The sequence below is a fragment of the Urocitellus parryii genome, chromosome X (genome assembly GCF_045843805.1).
Source record: "Urocitellus parryii isolate mUroPar1 chromosome X, mUroPar1.hap1, whole genome shotgun sequence".
Classification (NCBI taxonomy): Eukaryota; Metazoa; Chordata; class Mammalia; order Rodentia; family Sciuridae; genus Urocitellus; species Urocitellus parryii.
Window position 1 is genome coordinate 75,002,130 of NC_135547.1, and position 20,271 is coordinate 75,022,400.

The 20,271-nt window shown below is 41.2% G+C and overlaps 1 protein-coding gene across 1 annotated transcript; it reads left to right on the forward strand.

Moving 5' to 3' along the window:
- Positions 1-212: 212 nt before the first annotated feature.
- Dgat2l6 (diacylglycerol O-acyltransferase 2 like 6) lies at positions 213-19,197 on the forward strand. The gene is made up of 7 exons (XM_026399997.1): positions 213-297; positions 12,912-13,022; positions 13,414-13,484; positions 13,842-14,046; positions 15,608-15,782; positions 18,153-18,364; positions 19,043-19,197. Exons 1-7 carry the CDS (start codon positions 213-215, stop codon positions 19,195-19,197), a joined length of 1,014 nt encoding a protein of 337 aa, XP_026255782.1.
- The last annotated feature ends 1,074 nt before the right edge of the window (positions 19,198-20,271 follow it).

Below are 20,271 nucleotides of genomic sequence, written 5' to 3' on the forward strand. Positions count from 1 at the left end.
ATGAGATAGTCTGACCTGCAACCAGATATGTGTAGGAAGTTGGGGTGGGGCCTCAAATAAGTAGTGAACTGGAGGAAAGGTGTGGTCAAGGCTGACAAAACTCCTGCAGTTAAGTGATAAGAGATTATAGCAAAGCATCTATAATCAACTCAGCTTAAGAAGTTCAGAGCTTCTGGTTGGGCTTCTTGCCACAACAGAACAGCACTGTGACCATGACCTTTTTCTCCAGGCTAAATCTTCAGGAGGGCCTCCAAACCCTCTCTGTTATGCAGTGGATTCCAGTCTATTTTATTTTAGGTGAGTGAATTCCAAGGGCTGGGAAGCATATGGGAGCACATCAAGAGGTCAGACACCCCCAGATGAGGAGGGTTCCGATGTGATCATCTGATTGTTCTGCCCCATCATGGGGGGAAGGACTGGACTGGTGGCACAAAGGCCAAGAGTGAGGCTATGGCTTTTCTTGTTTAAAAGAGTATTTCATCCTTCTTAGGAGCTGTCCCCTATTAAGCAGGCTGAAAAGAATCACATTTGGGCATAGGACAGAGGTGGTGGTGGCTTGCAAAGCTGATATTACTAGGAAGACATGAAGTGATTTTCTAGTATGAGACTGGAGAGAGAGAATTGTGAAAAACCCAGGGCTACCTTAGTAACTCATTGAACAGAATTTTGAGAAAGGACCAATTGTTTGGTGGACTGAGGGCACAACAGTCATCAATGCGGAACAGATGGGCTGACAGACACAAGCTCTGGCCAGCTAGAAACCAGGGCTTTGTGGGATATCAATTAGAGGGCCAAGCCTGGAAACAGGATGAGAAAAAATAATGTCATTCTGAAGGATAAACAGGTAGAAAACAGCTGGCTCCAATCCATGGGAGGCTATATGACCCCTTAGAACAGAGGATCTTAACCAGGGGTCTGCAGACCAAGAATTTGAGGGTAATTACAGGACTTTGAATTTGGCTTGAAAGAAATACATTTTTTCCTTTCACTAACCTCTAGTGGAAATGGAGCCTATCCTTTGATGATGAATGTAGGCAATAAACCCCAGAAGTGTCAGCAGCCCCTGTGACTTTGTAAACAGCAGACACCACAGAGATTTGCATTTCATATTAAAGTTGTTACAGGCATCTTGAAATTTCATTTATGCCCATGACTGCTTCAAAATTCCAGTAGTTATTAGAAAGACTGATAGATCTGGTTATTTATGCATAAACCAAGAAATCCATATTGGTTACTAATATCATATTTTGAAGGAATATTGTGATAACTGTATTTTAATATAATGGGCTACTTTTGTATGTATGTGAACCTTATTTTGTGCATTTAAAAGTTTTTTTTAGTTGTAGATAGACACAATACCTTTATTTATTTATTTATTTAAATATTTATTTTTTAGTTGTAGGTGGACACAATACCTTTATTTTATTTATTTATTTTTATGTGGTGCTGAGGATCAAACCCAGGGCCTCCCATGTGCTAGACGAGTGCTCTACCACTGAGCCCCAGCCCCAGCCCCTCCTTTATTTATTTTTATGTGGTGGTGAGGATTGAACCCAGTGCCTCACATGTGTTAGGCAAGCGCTCTGCCACTGAGCCATAACCCCAGCCCTATTTTGTGCATTTAAAAATATTTTTCAGAGAAGAAGTCCATAAGCATCCCCAGGTTTCCAGGGAGGTTCATGGCACCCCCAAAAGATAAAGATTTATTATACCTTATTAAAAAGGAAATTCTCTACTTGGGAGGCTAAGGCAAGAGGATAAAAAGTTTGAGGCTAGCTTTGGCAACTTAGGGAGATGCTAATTCAAAATAAAAGATAAAAAGGGCTGGGGATGTAACTCGGTAGTAGAAGCACCCTTGGATTCAATTGCCAGTGCCACAAAAATAAAATAGATAGATGATAGATGATAGATAGAGAGATAGACAGTAAAATGGAATCATGCCTGAACTCATCAATGGTTTGACTCTAGCTGTAAAAAGAAAAGAAAGTTAATTTTTGTAAACTTATTTGTTTATAGTTTTTCAGTTTCTTTTTGTTTTCCTTTGCATTCTGCCTTAACTTCCTCAAAGAGACCCCTTTGCTAAGTTCCAGTTCCAGCTAGAAAAGTGAGTGGCAAGGGGATTTCCTAAGAGACTTGGTATAGCACTAGCAGCCATCATTTCAAGTCTGGAACCCCAAAAGAGTGAGCAAATAGAGGCGAGAGAGCAAGGGAAAGAGGTCAGGAGAGGAAGAGCTAAGGGCTGGGGGCGTGGCTCAGTGGCAGAGCACTTGCCTGACTTGCCCTAGGTTCAACCCCCAGCACCTCAAAACAAAATAAAAGTTAAAAATAGGAGAGAGGGGCTGGGGATGTGGCTCAAGTGGTGGCGCGCTCGCCTGACATGTGTGCGGCCCGGGTTCGATCCTCAGCACCACATACCAACAAAGATGTTGTGTCCGCCGAGAACTAAAAAATAAATATTAAAAAAATTCTCTCTCTCTCCTCTCTCCTCACTCTCTCTTAAAAAAAAAAAAAAAGGAGAGAGGAGGAGCTGTGGATCCTTTTAGGCTCATGGTCTCTTCTACACAGGAAGACCTTAATATAATACTTGAACACAAATGCCCAGATTATCTTGGTCTTCTGGGGTGGCTCTCCTTATTAAAACAGTCTTATTTTTCTCCCAGAAAAATCACTACTTCCTGAAGTACTTTTTCTTATATTCCTTTTCCCCTTTCAAAGGACACTGTCTCTGGGCAGGGAAAGAACTGAGGCACTATCAGGCAACTGAATAGGTAAGGGACCAAGAAGGTGAGGGTTAGCCTTCTTCATGCTAAATCTCTCCAGCTTCCAGTGGTCCTGGAAGAGCTGGAGGACCGGAGTGGGCATGTTAGGGACACATGATGGCATGGTTGTGTCATCAGTGAAATCACATAATTATAAATGTGAACGTTGTCTTTTGCCTACATTTTAAAGGTTATTTTTTATTGTGATAAAATACACAGAACAGCAAATTTATCATTTTAACCATTTTAAAGTTTACAGTTCAGTAATGTTCAGTACATTCACCATCAATCATCTCCTGAATTTTTCATTTTCTCAAACTGAAAATCTGCATGTGTTAAACACTAACAACCCAATTTCCTCTCCTTCCACTACTTGCAACTACCGTTCTCCTTTCTGTATATGAATTTGCCCATTCTAGGTACCACATGTAAGTGGAATCATACAGTATTCATCTTTTTGACTGACTTACTTCACTTAGCATAATGTTATTAAGATTCATCCATATGGTAGCATATGTCAGAATTTCCTTTTTAAAAAAAAATTAAGGGGCTAGGGTTGTGACTCAGTGGTAAATCGCTTGCCTTGCACATGTGAGGCACTGGGTTCAATCCTCAGTACCACTTAAAATGAATAGACAAAGTAAAGATATTGTGTCCATGTGTAGCTAAAAAATATTTTAAAAAATTTAAGACAGGTTCTTGCTATGTTGCTAAGGTTGGCCTCAAATTCAAGATCCTCCTGCCTCAGCCTCCCAAGTAGAGAATTTCCTTCCTTTATAAAGCTAAATAATATTACCTTATATGCATACACTAAATATTGTCTATGCATTCATCCATTGATAGATACGTCTGCCTCTTGGCTACTTTAAATAATGCTGCTCTCAACATGACTGCTTAAACTGAGTGGGATGGCACATGCCTGTAATCCCAGCAACTCAGGAGGCTGAGGCAGGAGGATTGCAAGTTCAAGGCCAGGCTCAGCAACTTAGTGAGATCCTAAGCAACTTAGTAAGATTCTGGCTCAAAATTTAAAAAAAAAAAAATAAAAAGGGTTGAGGATGTAGCTCAGTGGTGAAGTGTCCCTGGGTTCAATTTCTAGTATTGAAGGGGAAAAAAAACATAGGTACATAAAAATCTCCTGAAGACTCTGATTTTCTGCTTTCAATTTTAATTCTCCACATCCTCAGCAGCACTTTTTTTTTTGGTGCTGGAGATTGAACCCAAGAGCACTTTACCACTGAGTTATATCCCCAGACCTTTATGGTTTTTGAGACAGGGATCTCACTAAGTTGCTTAGGGTCTCATTAAGTTGCCAAGGCTGGCCTTGAAGTTGTGATCCTCCTGCTTTAGCCTCCAAGACACTTGGATTACAGGTACATATCACCACAAGCAGCTATAACCATGCTAATGGGTATGAAATGATATTTGTGTTTTTTAAAATAATGGGTATGAAATGATATTTGTGTTTTTTAAAATAGTTTTTTAGTTGTAGATGGACACAATATCTTTATTATTTTATTTGTTTATTTTTATGTGGTGCTGGGGATCAAACCCAGTGCCTCACACGTGCTAGGCAAGAGCTCTACCACTACCACTAAGCCACAACCCCAGCCCTTCATTGTGGTTTTGACTTGCATTTTTCTAGTGATTAGTGATGCTAAACATCTTTTCATGTGCTCTTTATTTATTTATTTAGGTACCCAGGATTGAACCCAGGGCCCCTTAACCACTGAGCTACACCCCCAGCCTTTTTTTATTTTTTAACTTGAGACAGGGTCTTGCAAGTTGCTTGGGGCCTCGTTAAATTGCTGAGGCTGGCTTTGAACTTGCAACCCTCCTGCTTTAGCCTCCTGAGCTGCTGGGATTACAGGCATGTGCCACCATGCCTGGCTCTTGATTTCTTTTAGATTTATTATTATTCCATTTGGCTTTCTCTACTAGTTTGTATGTTAAACATCCTGATTCTGTTCATTTAGTGATTATTCTAGATATTAGAAGAATCCTGGGTCTTGGCGAGTACCAAATTAGCTATGTCATCTACAAGGTGTGATGTCTACAGAGATTAAAATCTGTTCTCCAATAGTTATAGAGCAAGCACTAAATATAAGTAAGACCTTGGGCTGCCTTTTCTGAGACTACAAATGAGTTAATTACATGTTCTTTACTATCTAGTAACAGAGATAAATGAATCATTCATTCTAACATTGTGCATAGTTTATATGCCAGTGCTGGACACATACACAAATCACTAAAATGTCAGATAGGCTGTGGTAAGCAAAAGAAAGAGCCATGATAAAGTGATATTAGGGTGTCAGGGAAAAATATTACAAATGGTTGAGTGGATCAGGAGAGTCAGGAAAGGAAAGAAATGATGTGGTTAAATAGGACATGAATTAGCTTGACACTATTTTTTTGGGGGGGGTTATAGGTTATATTTGAAGAACTTGAAACTAAATTGATAGTCTGTCCATATTCCTTCTTCCTAAGCAGAAACCTTTAAGTTCAACTCTTGTTCTTTTTTCTCTTCTTTACACATCCTTCTGATATACATGGGGGAGTCTGCCCTCTAAATTTTAGTTTCTGATACTACAAAAAAATAGAATATAGTCTTGGGGATCAGCTAGAGTTCTGCCATCTACTGCTACAAGATTTTGTGCAAGTAACTCTCAGTTATTTTTTATGTGATCTTGAGCACTCCACCATAGTAGAAACAGAGCATACATAGTGCCAGTCTCTCAAGAATGTCCTAAACCTGGGCACAGTGGTGCATACCTATAATCCAAACAGCTCAAGGGGCTGAGGAAGAAGGATCTCAAGTTCGAGGCCAGCCCCAACAACTTACAGAAGCCATAAACAACTTAGGGAGACCCTGTCTTAAAGTAAAAGATAAAAAGGGCTGCATATGTGGCTCAGTTGTAAAGTGCCTCTGAGTTCAATCTCCAGTAACCCCACCACCACCATAAAAAAATATCCTAATCATCAATGAAGTGAGAAAATTCTCAACAGATGGCGGTTTTCTTCCTTTCTATCATGGAAATTAATGTTACTCGGAGTTCAACCACCTTACCTTAGTTTCTGCTGCTATAACAGAGTATCACAGATTAGATAACTTATCAACAATAGAAGTATTTTTAGCTCATAGTTCTGGAGGCTGGAAAATCCAATATTAAGGTGCCGGCATCTGGAGAGGGTCTTTTTGCCACATCATTCCATGGCAGGCAGAAAGCAAGAAATGAGAGTGAGTACACGCAACAGGGAGGTGCAAGAGGAAGCCATGCTCACCTTTATCAGGAAGCCACTCCTGTAAACACAGCATGACTCTATTAAACACTTAAAGTTCCCACCCCTCAAAACTGTTGCATTGGAGATGAAGTTTCCAACACATGAATTTTTGGGGACACATTCAAACCATAGTACCACATCATGAGACTGCCAACCATGCACTTGACCCACAGATGCATGACAATCACTTCCAAGGTAGATACCATAGACTTTAATTTCGTTGCACCTTCAGGAAGAAAAAAATATAACTAGTTCCTAGAAAATTAAGCAGATAAAGGTCTATAATGCATTCCCAGCATCCCCCACAGGCCCCGTCAAGACATCCTTCCCTGCTCCCTCTCCATCCTCCCTACAACTGCATTGGGCTGAAATTTTAACTTCCCCTGGCATCTTTCAAACTGGTTTGATATAGAGTAGCCTATTCTGGGTTCCCATTGCCTCTCACCTGAATCACTAAAACTCTTAGCTGATCTCCTTGGCTACAGTTTTTTTTTTTTTTTTGAGACAGAGAGAGAGAAAGAGAGAGAGAATTTTTAATATTTATTTTTTAGTTTTCAGCAGACACAACATCTTTGTATGTGGTGCTGAGGATCGAACCCAGCGCCCCGCGCTTTCCAGGTGAGCGCGCTACCGCTTGAGCCATATCCCCAGCCCTACAGTTTTTCTTTCTTTCTTCCTTTTTTTCAGTCCTGGAAATTGAACCTAGTGCTTTGTGCATGCTAGGCATGTAAGCTACAGCCCCAGCTCCCTGCCTACAGTTTCTATGGTTCCCACAGTTATTCCAAGTTGTCTTCCCAAAATACAGATATGATTAAGCCATTCCTCTGCTTAATAGTCTTTACTCACTACTCCTCAGCTCTAATGCCTACAGTTTCTTTCTCAGCTTCACTTCCTGTTCTATGGCTTCCTCATGCTTCTTGTAGTTTTGCAGGTTGTACTGTTACTCAAAGGCCTTGGACTCTATCATCTCCAGGAATTTGTTCAAGCACTTCCTGTGCATGGAAGGCCTATCCTCCACCAATCAGTCAAACTCCTACCCTTCCTCTTTAAACATTAACATTCACATGAAGTCTAGAGTGCCTGAAAGCAGGAACTTCGTTTTCTACATATATTAATATGAGTTAATGCACAAAGGTGCTCAAAATAGCTCTTGGTACATAATGCTTAATAAATGCCAACTACTTTCTTTTTTCCAAAGTTTGGAGTGAAGATATATGACCTCTCTGAGCCTCAGTTTATTCATCTTTGAAATGGTAATAATAAAATTACTTATCAGGATTGTGAGGATTAGATAAGATAATTTCACTTTAGGTACTGAATAGACTGCTATCTCGTAGCAAATGCTCAATACACAGGATCAAGGAGCAAATTTGTATTACTTTCATTATTTCAAAGCTTACTCCCTTCTTCTTCTTTCCAGTCCCCAATGATCTCCCCATGACTTTGAGCACAGCAATTTCATATGAGGCAATCTCAGTCAATGTATATATATATATTTTTTTATACTGGATATTGAACATAGGGACACTTAACTACCGAACTGCATCTCTAGCCCTTATCATTTTTTATTTTGAGACAAGGCCTCACTAAGTTGCTTAGGGCCTTACTAAATTGCTGCGTTTGGCTTTGAACTTTCAATCCTCCTGCCTCAGCCTCCTGAGCCACCAGGATTACAGATAAGCACCACGTGTCTGGCAGTTCCAGTCAATGTTTGCTGAATTATTACATTATCTTTTACTACTATAGTTTCTTACACTTATAGTTAATTGCTTTTCAATAAGTAATCATTAAAGCCACTGAAAATCCTCTTTGACAAACCAGCTGCATTCTTGGATTTCTGCAAGCGTTGGGCCAACTGACTCCATTTGACAGGTGTTGCCAAAACTTTCATTCATTACCCTGAAACATAATGTTTTCACCCTTCATTTCCAGCTTATACTGGAAATAACTGGTTACCCACGGCCTTACACACACACACACACACACACACACACACACACACACCTCTGATGGCATTTCCTTATTTGGAAGAAGGGCACTTGTGGTTTTTCTTCCTATTAACTTTCACCTGCCACTTGGATAATTTTGAAATTGAACTTCTCCCTGTACTACAATTCAATGTAACAAATACATATCATGAGTCATCTGCCTGTGCTTGGCCCCAAGCTAATGACTACTTTCAAAGTTATGTATAACAGGGAAAGGGCCAGACATATGAGGTACTAGCTACACAAGCAGACTAAATGGAACAGGGACAAACAGGAACACAGCATGTTAGAAGGATGCAGAGGGGGAAAGCTTTAATTCTATCCAGGGGATTAGCAAAGATATCACCAAGTTAGTGTACTTTAAGCTAAGTCTAGAAAGCTGAGGGAATTTTGATAAGCAGAAAGTTAGGGAGATAGTATTCAAAATAAAGGAACAGCATCAAAATAGGGGAACAACTGAAAGTAGAAATTTAAAACACAGTACCCCTTTAATATCATCAAAGAGTGAAATACTTCTGAATAAATACAATAAAAACATGTCAATAAACACATAAAGAAAAGAGAAAGATCTCAAGCATACTAATTTTAGTTCAAAAATTATAAAAACAATAAATTAAGTCCAAAGTTAGCAAAAGGAAGGAAATAATAAGGATTAGAGTATAAATAAATGAAATAGAGATTAGAAAAAATAATAGAAAAGATCAACAAATGCAAGAGTTGGCTTTTTGAACAGATAACATTGACAAACCTTTTTAAAATTTTTTCTTAGTTGTAGATGGACCACAATATCTTTATTTATTTTTATGTGGTGCTGAGGATCTAACCCAGTGCCTCACATATGCAAGACAAGTACTCTATCACTGTGTTACAACCCCAGTCCTTGACAAACCTTTAATTAGACTAACCAAGAAAAAGAGAGATAATATCAAATAAAATAAAACATGAAAGAGGATACATGACTACTGATACTACAGAAACACAGAGGATCATAAGACTAGTATGAATGATCACATGCCAGTAAATTGGAAACCTAGAAGAAATGGATACATTCCTAGATACATATGACCTTCCAAGAATGAATCATGAAGAATTAGAAAATCTGAACAGACCAATAATGAGTAAGGAGATTGTGTCAATAATCAAAAATCTCCCAACAAGTTAAAGCCCAGAACCAGATGGCTTCATGACTGAATTCTACCAAACATTCAAAGAAAAAAAAAACAAAGAAGAACTAATATCAACATTTTTTGCAATACTGGGGACTGAACCCAAGGGTGCTTTACCACTAAGCTACATTCCCAGCCCTTTTTTTATTTATTTTTTTTAATTTGGAGACAGGATCTTACTAAGACTGGCCTCAAACTTGAGATCCTCCTGCTTCAGCCTTTCTAGTAGCTGGGATTACAAGTGTGTGCCACAGTATCTGGCACTCAACATTTCTTAAATGCTTCCAAAAAAACTAAAGAGGAGGGAACACTTCCAAACTCATTTTACAAGGCCAGCATTACCCTGATATAAAAGGCAGGCAAGAAAACTACAATAAAATAAAATTCTAGGTCCATATTCTTAATGAGAAAATAGAAGAAGCAAAAATTCTCAACAAAATATGAAGGAACCAAATCAAATAGCACATCAAAAATATTCACCAAAGCTGGGCATGTTGGTGTACCCCTATAATCCCAGGAAGGAGGCTGAGGCAGGATCATATGTTCTGGCTACCCTCAGGAACTTAATAAGACCCTGTCTCAAAATAAATAAATAAATAAAAGGGTTGGGGATGCAGCTCAGTGGTAGAACAGTCTTGGATTCAGTTCTCAGTACCACATGCACACTCTCACACACACACACAAACACACAGATGCACACACATGCACACACATGCACACACATACCCAAGCACAACTTACAAAAGGAAAAAAATAAATTCATCAAAATCAAAAGGTTTCACACTAAGAAAGAGACCCCCCCCCCCATTAAGAGAAATAAAAGATAGACAAGGACTGGGAGAAAATATTTGCAAATCGCATACCAGAACAGATTTGTATTTAAAATGTATAAGCACCTCCCAAAGTCAATAGTAAAAAAACAAATAACCCAATTGAAAAATGGGCAAAAGATTTGAACAGAAGTTTCACTAAAGAGGAAACACAGAAGGCAGATAAGCAAAGGAAAAGCTGGTAAGCATCATCAGCAATCAGGGAAATGCAAATTAGAATGATGATGAGCTACAACTGCACATCTTTTAGAATGGCTTGGTCGGCCTCAGTACAAACTAAATTAGAAACCTGTGGGGCTAGGGATGTGGCTCAGTTGATAGAGTATTTGCCTAGAATACCTGAGACTCTGGATCAATCCCCAGCACTGCAATTTTTTTAAAAAGTAACCTATGTATATGAAATTCATTCTTTTTTTTTTTAGAGAGAGAGAGAGAGAATTTTTTTAATATTTATTTTTTTGGTTTTCGGCGGACACAACACCTTTGTTTGTATGTGGTGCTGAGGATGGAACCCGGGCCGCATGCATGCCAGGCGAGCGTGCTACCGCTTGAGCCACATCCCCAGCCCTGAAATTCATTCTTGATAATCCTCTTCACATTCATTCACTTGACTGTGAACAAGATGTTGGAACTGTCTCCTGGTCTCAATGTCATGCCTTATTTTTCATCACTCCTTCCCCAGATGCCTTTGCTTTATGTCATGAAATTCCTTGTTTTGTGATCTTTAGCTTTTCTACTTTGGGCCTCTGTTTATTCTCTTTATTTTTCTTTATTTATCTTTTATTAGAGCTTTATAGTTGTACACAGTAGTTGGGTTCCTCCTGACAAAGTCAAACATGCATGGAATTCAATTTCAGTTCATGATCTTCCCCTTTTCCTCAGGTTCTCCCTCCCCTCTCCATTCTATTTTGAAGCTCTACTCTACTAGACTTCCTTTCCATCCTCTTAACCACTGAGCCACATCCCCAGTCCTTTTTATTTTTTATTTTGAAACAGGGTCTTGCTAACTTGCTTAGGGTTTCCCTAAGCTGCAGAGGCTGGCCTTGAACTTGCAATTCTCCTGCCTCAGCCTCCTGAGTAACTGGGATTACAGACATGCACCACCACACCTAGCTATTTAGTTATATTTAATTGGTTCTTTTTACTAATGCATAAAGGTGAGGTTCCCTGTGGTATATTTATATATGCAGATAACATTTTTTAAAGAATTCATTCTGCATTGCCTCCCCTAACCCATCCCTCTACTCTGCCTCTCAGTCTCCTTCTTCTACATTACCGATCTTCCCTTTATCTTCACCATATCCTACAATCCCACTTTTGTCACCGCGCGTTACACTGATGATATTCAAACAGGCTGGATCTGGAAGGCTTGTTCTCAGATTGCACTTCTGGTTTCCTGCAGAGCCACACCTGCAGTTCCAATAAATTCCACAAGATGGTGTTTATCCAGGTAAGGGCACCTAGGCTACCTTAGGACTGGTAGATAAACCAAATATGTAAGAAGGCACACAATCTGGCTACACTTTTAAAATAATGTCATATTTAAATAGCATTGCACATGCTAACTAAACGTTAATCACTTAAGTTGACTTTAAAGAGATAATATTTATTTATCTATTTATTTATTTATTTTTCAGCCAGTCTAGATATTTGTTGACCTACTATGTGCCAGGCACTATTGTAAATACTGAAGATTTCAACAAAATTTATTCAAAGCAAGATACATTTAGACCACCTTTAATTAGAAATTTTTGGTTTTGTTTTTTTGCAATACTGGATGGAACCCAGAGCCTAGCACACGGTAGGCAAGTGCTCTCCCACTGATCTATACCCCTAGCCTTATTATTATTATTGAGACAGAGTCTGGCTAAATTGCCAAGGCTGGCCTCAAACTTATGATGTTTCTGCCTCAGCCTCCAAAATTGCTGGGAATATAGGTGGGCACCACCATGCCCTATTCATAACCTGAGTTTTTAAAGAAATGCCCACCGTGTCTTTTTACTGTTATTTTCATTTATGTCTCAAATGCAAGAGACAAGCCTGTTGGTAACTCAAGTTTCTTTTGTTTCTCTGAAAATTTCATCTACCATGATGTGGCAGCTTGTTAAAGATGTCATTCCCTTAGCTAGGTCTTTTTTTTTTATTCACAATATGTGTATTTAGCCCATCTTTTCCATGAATGCAGATTTAAAAATGGAATGTAGCTCAGTGGTAGAGCACTTATATCAGATGTAATGCACAAGGACCTGAGTTCAATCCCCAACATGGCAAAAACTACATAAAAATAAAATGGCATTCATTTCCCAGAACTGTAAGAAGTATTATGTTTGCATTTCACAGACTGCTGTGTTCCTTTGCTAACAGAGATAAATTTTTCCCCGTTTGAACTTTCATAACATTGTGAAAGGAAAAAAACAGAACATGGTCAGGCAATTTCTATTCTGCATTTTTTTTTCTCAGAATCAAATAGCCTGTATACTGCAGGCAAGCTCTGGAATGCGCAGACTTAGCGGTTCAGAAAAGAAAGGAGGGTCAAGATTTTAGAAAGAATTTCCTGAGGTTCCAGAATGGGAATAATCAGCCACCAGCCCAACATGATATTCTATTTTCTAAAAAGTACTGCTGTCCTTGGACCCCTTATGAAGGTCTGCTCTGAGCACTTCATGGTTCTGCTGTTAAAATCTCAGCCATTGAGAGCTCCAGATCCAATAATTCAAAGGTCTTCCTGGACCACAGAAGAGCTAGGCAAGGGTACAAGGGGAGAAGGAGAGAAGAGGCCACTCTGACTTTGTGCTGCTCCTTTGGTGTGGAGTGGAGATGGGAGTTATGGGAGGTGTGCTGAAACTGGAAAGAAACTGAAGTGCATGATCCCATGTGTCTCCTCAGGAACTATTTCCATTATCAGTATACCCTACTTCATGGTGTTCACTAGATTCTGGTGTTTGGCTGTGCTTGCCTTAGCCTGGCTTGCTTATGATTGGAATACTCACAATCAAGGTAAGTGATGGGGGCAGAATGGTGATCCTGCCTGTGCAAAAAAAAAAAACCTCAGGGTGAAGGAAGTGGATGAAGGGGAGGGGGAAATACAGTGGGGAGGGAAGGGGACAGAGGGCTTTGCCAGGCTGCCCAGAAAGAATTAAGAGGTTGGAGTTTCTGGGAAGGTGCCCCCAGTCTTGAGATGTTGTCCCAAAAACTTTTTGGATGGCTCCAGAGGAATAGGGGCTTCCTGTCTTGGGAGTTGGGTTAGGGATGGTACTTAGAGCTTTAAGGTGTGGAAAGGAGACCCCTTTAAGGGTATGAGTACTTCCAGCAGAACTCTTCACCTGTGGGAGAGGTAAAGGGACTGGCAAGTCTCCAACTGCTCTTCCCTTCCCTTTTCTATCCACAGGCGGTAGGCATTCAGCTTGGGTACGAAACTGGACCCTCTGGAAGTATTTCCAAAATTACTTCCCAGTAAAGGTGACTATCTTTCTTCTGGATGCCCTTGGTCCTTTTTGCCCAGACTCTGACCCCCTATCCAGTTCCATTTATTCAAGAGTGCTGGTGGCCATCAGTGAAGGTCAAGGCCCAGAGGTATACTGCAGAGCAGAGACCCAAGATGGATGGGCAGGTGGGGGAACAGATGAACAGTGGAAAACCCAGTGTAGCCTCTTGGACCACTACGATTCCTGGCAAGCCTATGTCAATGATGGCATCCCAAGGAGCAAAGATTTGAGGCTCCTAGAAGGAAACATAGGCTACCCATTGGGGTCTGAGTCTACCCATCCCCTCTTTCTTCTGCCTAGCCAATGCTCTGACTCATTCTCCCTCTAACAGCTGGTGAAGACACATGACCTTTCTCCCAAACACAACTACATCATTGGCAGCCACCCCCATGGAATTTTCTCTTATGGTGTCTTCATCAACTTTGCCACTGAGGCCAGTGGTTTTGCTCAGATTTTCCCATCCATCACTCCCGTTTTAGCGACCTTGGAAGGGATCTTCTGGATCCCAATTGTGCGGGAATATGTAATGTCAATGGGTGAGTATAATAAATCATTCAACTTTTAAATTTTGCTTATTTTTTATTTGAGCATTAAAATTATACATAGCACTTGGGTTCATTTTGGCAAAATAACATATGCAAGGTATTTGATTTAAATCCCCATTCCCCCTGCTTTTCTTTCCCTCCTCCCTCCCCCATTCTCCCTCTTCTCCTCTAATGATCTTCCTTACATTCCTTCATTTATTTACTTTTGATTAGTATTTTCTATGTATACATACAACTGAAATTCTTTTTGGTACAATTATTCCATTTTAGAATGTATCTCAGGGCTCCAACACTGATAAGCACTGACAGTCATTCCCTCATAGAAAAGAACTTGGTAAAAATTGAATCTAGAACACACTGGGCCAGTGTCAGGAGTATGTGGTGAAGCATATGATTCCATCTGAGATCTGGGAGGCAGGATTTGGTTGGGCAACCGGGGAAGTTACAGGCATTCATATGATTTGCCAGGATTCCTTTCACAGAGGGAATCAGAAGGCTGAGTTCAGGATCAATGCCAAAATGGAAAGTAGAAGTTGAAAGCCAAGTATTAAACAGAATCATAAACAAAAATCAGGGATGATTCACCAGACTCTTTTCTGGGATGTCAGTTGCTTTCTTTTGGCCAGTCATCCATACAGCTCTCATCCAAGGGTAGCTTAAAAACATTTTAGAGTCTCTCATACCAGCTAGTATACTTTTGGTTCATGAACTTTATCTTCTTGGAATACCTCTGCCCTTGCATAAGATGCCATCAGGACAACTTCCCCACACCAGGCTTTAAGCCAGGGCAGCCTGACAGATGTCCTCTCTAGATGAATATTCATCCTTCTGGACACCAGAGGTAAGATACATTTATCTGAAGGGGACAAGTAGAATTACTAGAATCCCAGGGGATGCTTCTGCTTCCCTCTGAGGTTGACTTGACCCTGGTGCAGGGATCTCTCTCCAAAGCTGGATCCTGGAGTCAATTTTTGTCATCGCAGTAGAGAGTAGAAGGTGAGTGAAGGGCAAAGACAGGATTCAGAAGTGATGAAAGACTCTGGCTATCATTGAACAACAAGGTGTCATCCACCTTCCACTGTTCATTTCAATTTGGCTTAGATAGGCTCCCAGGTCTGCCTACTCTTTAAAACCACCAGCCAATGGCTCCCCTTTGGCAGGTTTCCCTTAGGGTAGAAGCATGTTGATGGTGGCTCTAGTCTTGATCACCCATGGAGAAAAGAACTCTGGAGGGTCTTCAGTGCTGTCAGCCTGAGAAGAGTGGAAGATGGCTGTAGTTCATGGGTTTCAAAGAATGTTGATTTAGAATATAGTAGACTCTGGATGGAAGAAGGCAGAGGAACTCAGTATAGTCCCAATTGTATCAGCACAGACCCCCAAGTTAAGCATGTAGGCCTAAGGATCCACCTCAGGCTAAGTCTAGCCCAGGATATGGGGGCCAAAGACAGAGAGTGGGAACAGCAATAAGCAGGAGACAAAACTGTCTCCAACAGAAAGAGTCTGGAAAAACCCTGCACCAAGTTTCTTCTACCACTTGACTCTGGTTTCACAGGTATATGCCCAGTGAGTGAGTTGGCCCTGGAGTACTTGCTGACCAAGAAAGGCTCAGGAAATGCTGTGACTATTGTGGTGGGTGGAGCTGCAGAAGCCCTCTTGTGCCGCCCAGGAGCCTCCACCATCTTGCTAAAAAATCGCAAAGGTTTTGTGAAATTGGCTCTGAAGACAGGGTGGGTCCCTGGGTTCTGGGCTCTCTTCTCATAATGACACAGGACCTCTGTAGCCCTCTCCAAAATGGTGTCCTCTCTGGGAAACCTGTTAGGGGGGCCCTTCTTCACTGTTTCCTTCTACCCCTTTACTACTGTGCCTTGGGGATGTTTGAACCTCCAGACATATTACAGTGGACAACTTTCTCACTTGAAGTTGGTGAAAGAATTATAGGAAACCTTGCACCTTATGCCCATTAGCCTGGTAAGCTGGGGGTCTAGGGAAGTGGGGCTTCATTCTATATCCATCTACTCACTGGGAGACCCTGAGAATCTCCAAAGGGCAAGGAAGGCACTAGCCCTGGTGCTACGAGGATTGCCAAGATGAATAAGGCACAAACCCGAAAAACATCTAATCTGGTTTGAAAAAATATATTTTTTAAATATATATTTTCACTCATTCAGCAGTTATCAAATGCCTACTATGTTTAGGGCATAGGACTAGGCACTGAGGCTCTAGAAATAAATAAGACCTGGTCCTCATAAACCCACAGTCCATTGTGGAAGACAGACCCACACACATATCATTACAAAATGTAATCAGAATCAGTCATTTACCATCTCAGACAACCATCTAGTTTAAATTACCATCATATAATACTTCTATCTACTCTCCCTGCTTCTGTCTCCCTCCCTTACTTCCAAGAGTCCATTTACAACTATAGCCAGAATAATTTTGTTCAATATAAGTCAGATCATCTCACACTCAAAATGCTCCAGTGGCTCCCATGTTATTTGGAACAAAAGCCAAAATCCTCAAAAGGGTCTAAAAGACACTAAGTCTCATCTAGTCCTCAGCCACCTCTCCTTCCTGACCTCATCACCCATTACTTCCTCCACTTGTTTGTGCCTTCACAACTCCACTGGCCTCCTTGCTGTTCCCCAAGTACATATACTCTTGCCTTAGGGTCTTGCCCTCATGTCCCCTCCGCCTGGAGCACTATTCCTCCACATGGCTGCTTGGTCCATTCCTGTACATCCTTCAAGCCTTTGCTGAAACATCTCTTTTCAAATGGCTCTATCCTGACTCTCCTGCTTTACTGTTTTCCTATTGTATTTATCATCTTCTTATATATCATCTATTTTATTTACCTGCTATTTTAGTGTTTATCTTCCTCCTCTTCCAGTAAAAAAGTAAGTTCCATGAGGTCAGAGATTTTTTTTTTATCCAGTGTGTTCACTGATATATTCTTTTTTTTTTTAAAGAGAGAGAGAGCGAGAGAATTTTTTAATATTTACTTTTTAGTTCTCGGCGGACACAACATCTTTGTTGGTATGTGGTGCTGAGGATCGAACCCGGGCCGCACGCATGCCAGGCGAGCGCGCTACAGCTTGAGCCACATCCCCAGCCCATTCACTGATATATTCTGAGGGCCTAGAACAATGCTGGCACATAGAAAGAACTCAAGAGATATTTGTTGAATGAACCAAGTGCATAAGGGAGATGTATACTAATTGCTATGGGAGCATCAATTCCATGGAAAGACTTTAAACCAGAGTAGAGGTTTCATAGTTCAGTGACATCTGAACTGTGAATTTAAATAGTAGGAGTTTCCAGTCAGATGAAAAGGGAGAAAGAATTCAAGCATTCCATGAGGATATATGAAATATCAGGTACCATGTTAGGCCCTTGGGATTCAAAGGTGAATATGATACTATTCTTATTTTTGATGGGCTTGGCATCTCCTGGGGAAGTCAGACAGGAAAGGAGATGACTGTAACGCAGGGCTAGGGAGTGAGAGGACAAGAGACAGGTCAGCAGTAGATGAGGGGCACCAAAGCCACTGTAGGGGGTGGGGGATTGGAGGTAGCTAAAGAAAATTTCTTCCAGGGGACAATATCAGAACTGAGAATTGAAAGGCAAAGTGGAATTTGCCACAAAAAGACAGAGGGAGCAGCATGAACACATAGATGAGAGAGAACTTTGCACACTTAGTATGGCTAAACAGGGCTCAAGGAAGGAGCAGGGAAAGGGGCAGCTAGCCAAGTAGGGACAGCTGGAGCACAAAGGCCATGCTAAGCCCTATAGTACACAGTGAGGAGTTCTGGAAGAGTTTCAGTGAGAGCAGTGACATGTCCACATATGCAATTTAGGAAGATCATTCTGGATGCTGGATTCACTGTAGGCAGTTAGGTGTCCGAGATTAGTTTCATTCTGTCACAGTTCATTTGGGAGGGTGGGACCTGGCAGGTATATTTGAATGCTTAAATTTTTGACCTATAATGAGGAGGTTGGAGAAATTTCTGATCTTGGATGGAGTTTTTCCGGGGGAGATTTTGCTTGGGGAGGTTTTGCTTCCTCGGGGATTTCATACCCTGCCCTTCTCTTTGCAGGGCATACCTTGTCCCTTCCTATTCCTTCGGTGAGAATGAAGTTCACAATCAGGAGACGTTCCCTGAAGGCACATGGTTAAGATTCTTTCAAAAAACCATCCAGGGAGCATTTAAAAAAGCCCTGGGAATAAATTTGTGTACCTTCCATGGCCGGGGCCTCACTCGTGGATCCTGGGGCTTTCTGCCTTTCAATCGGCCCATTAACACTGTTGGTGAGCTTTCCACATTCCCTGGGCAGAGTGGGTCCTTGATCCCCCCACCTCAAGTCATCAAATCCTAGGAGATCCGACTAACAGCTAGGATGGGACAAAAGGAATTCTAGTAGGTGTGGTTTAGAGTAGGGTGGGGAAGACAATTAAGCAGATAACAGTTGTGGCCATTCCCAGGTGAGAGAGTTCAACAGCTGTCATGAGTACATCATTATTCATACACACTCCTTCAGCTCCCTCCTGTGCTTACTCTGGTTCTCTGCAATATGGTTTATATTAGGTGGCCAGAGCATGAGGGCCAATATAGAGCTGGAGCAGGGGTAGGGGGGTGAAAAATGAAGAAAGTACAGGGTGTGGTGGTGCATGCCTGCACTCCCAGGCAGGAGTACTACAAGTTAAATGACAGCCTCAGCAATTCAGCAGTAACATTTAAAAAAGGGGGCCGGGCTGGGGATATAGCTCAGTGATAAAGCATCCCTGGGCTCAATCCAGAGAGAGAGAGAGAGAGAGAGAAGGAAGGGAGGAAGGGAGGGTGGAAGTAGGAAAGAAAGATCAACAACAATAAAAAAGCATGAAGGAAGGGGAAGGGCCCAGATACTGTCAGTATGTGGCCCCAGTGAGGGAAGGGTAGTGTGACTTGGGGTGGGGACTCTGATGCTTCTCTCTTCTCCTTCTCCACAGTTGGGGAACCCCTGCCAATTCCCAAGATTAAAATGCCCAACAAGGAGACTGTGGACAAGTACCATGCACTCTACATCAGTGCCCTGCACAAGTTGTTTGACCAACACAAAGTTGAATATGGCCTTCCTGAGACCCAGGAGTTGACAATCATATAACAGGAGCCAGATTCCCTGTTACTAAACCCACAAAGTCACAAAGGATCCAAATAGAGAAAATAATAAAGGAAGAATGTGGAGAGGAGCTGGATCTTAAGGATATGAAGTGATGACAACCAAGCCAAAAGTACTTATTGAATCTGGGTTCCAGAAATGGTATCCCCTCCCAAGTGACAGAGTCAAGTATGGAGAAAGGAAACAGTTTTAGGGCAACAACCCTGTTTAGAGGTCTTGTGAGTCACTCTAACCAGCTAATTGAAATAATGAGAAGCCAACAAACACTGTGCCCTGTCCTCCTAAACTTCAGCAATACCATTACTATTTAGGGTTAAGATTAGAAGCTTTGTGTAGAAGAAGGGTAGCTTGTTTCATCTCAGGTTCTTTCCTTACAATTTGGGGACTGCCACAAGTAAACAAGGGGCCTGAACTGTGGCTCATGCAGACAGGATTCCCTCACCTATGACAGAGTTCCAGATCTACCATGAAACTACGTGTTTCTTCTATAAAAATTAAGTTATAGATATATAAAACAGTATATAACTATTTCCTAATTACACTGTACTTCACTACTGGGCATCGGTCAAACCTAAAATTTATTCTTCTGACCAGAAAGTTGGTGTGTAGAAAGCTATTTCCTTCTTCTTTATCATCCACCTTTTACACCACACCTGACAAAAGAGGTGAGGGAATGGAACTATAGCTGCTATAAGTGTAGGAGACAGAAGCAGAAACACAGGAACTGGCACAGGTTACCATGGAATAGCCCACCTTTCCTAACCCCATACGACCACTCTGAGTCAGATGGGAGGGATTCACAAGACCATGAATCAGCCATAAATTTGCTTGATATCAAATACCTACTGTTAGGGACCAGGGACCATGTTACCACTTTCACAACTTTTGTCTCTTAATGCTAATGCCCTCTGAGATTGACATTGCCATCATCCCCATTTCATAGTAGCTGAAGTTCCTAGAGGTTAAGAAACTTACACAAAGCCATACAATTTTGGATAGAACTAGTATTCAAATCCAGGACTTACTAATTCCAAACCTAAGTTCTCTCCATGAGGCACT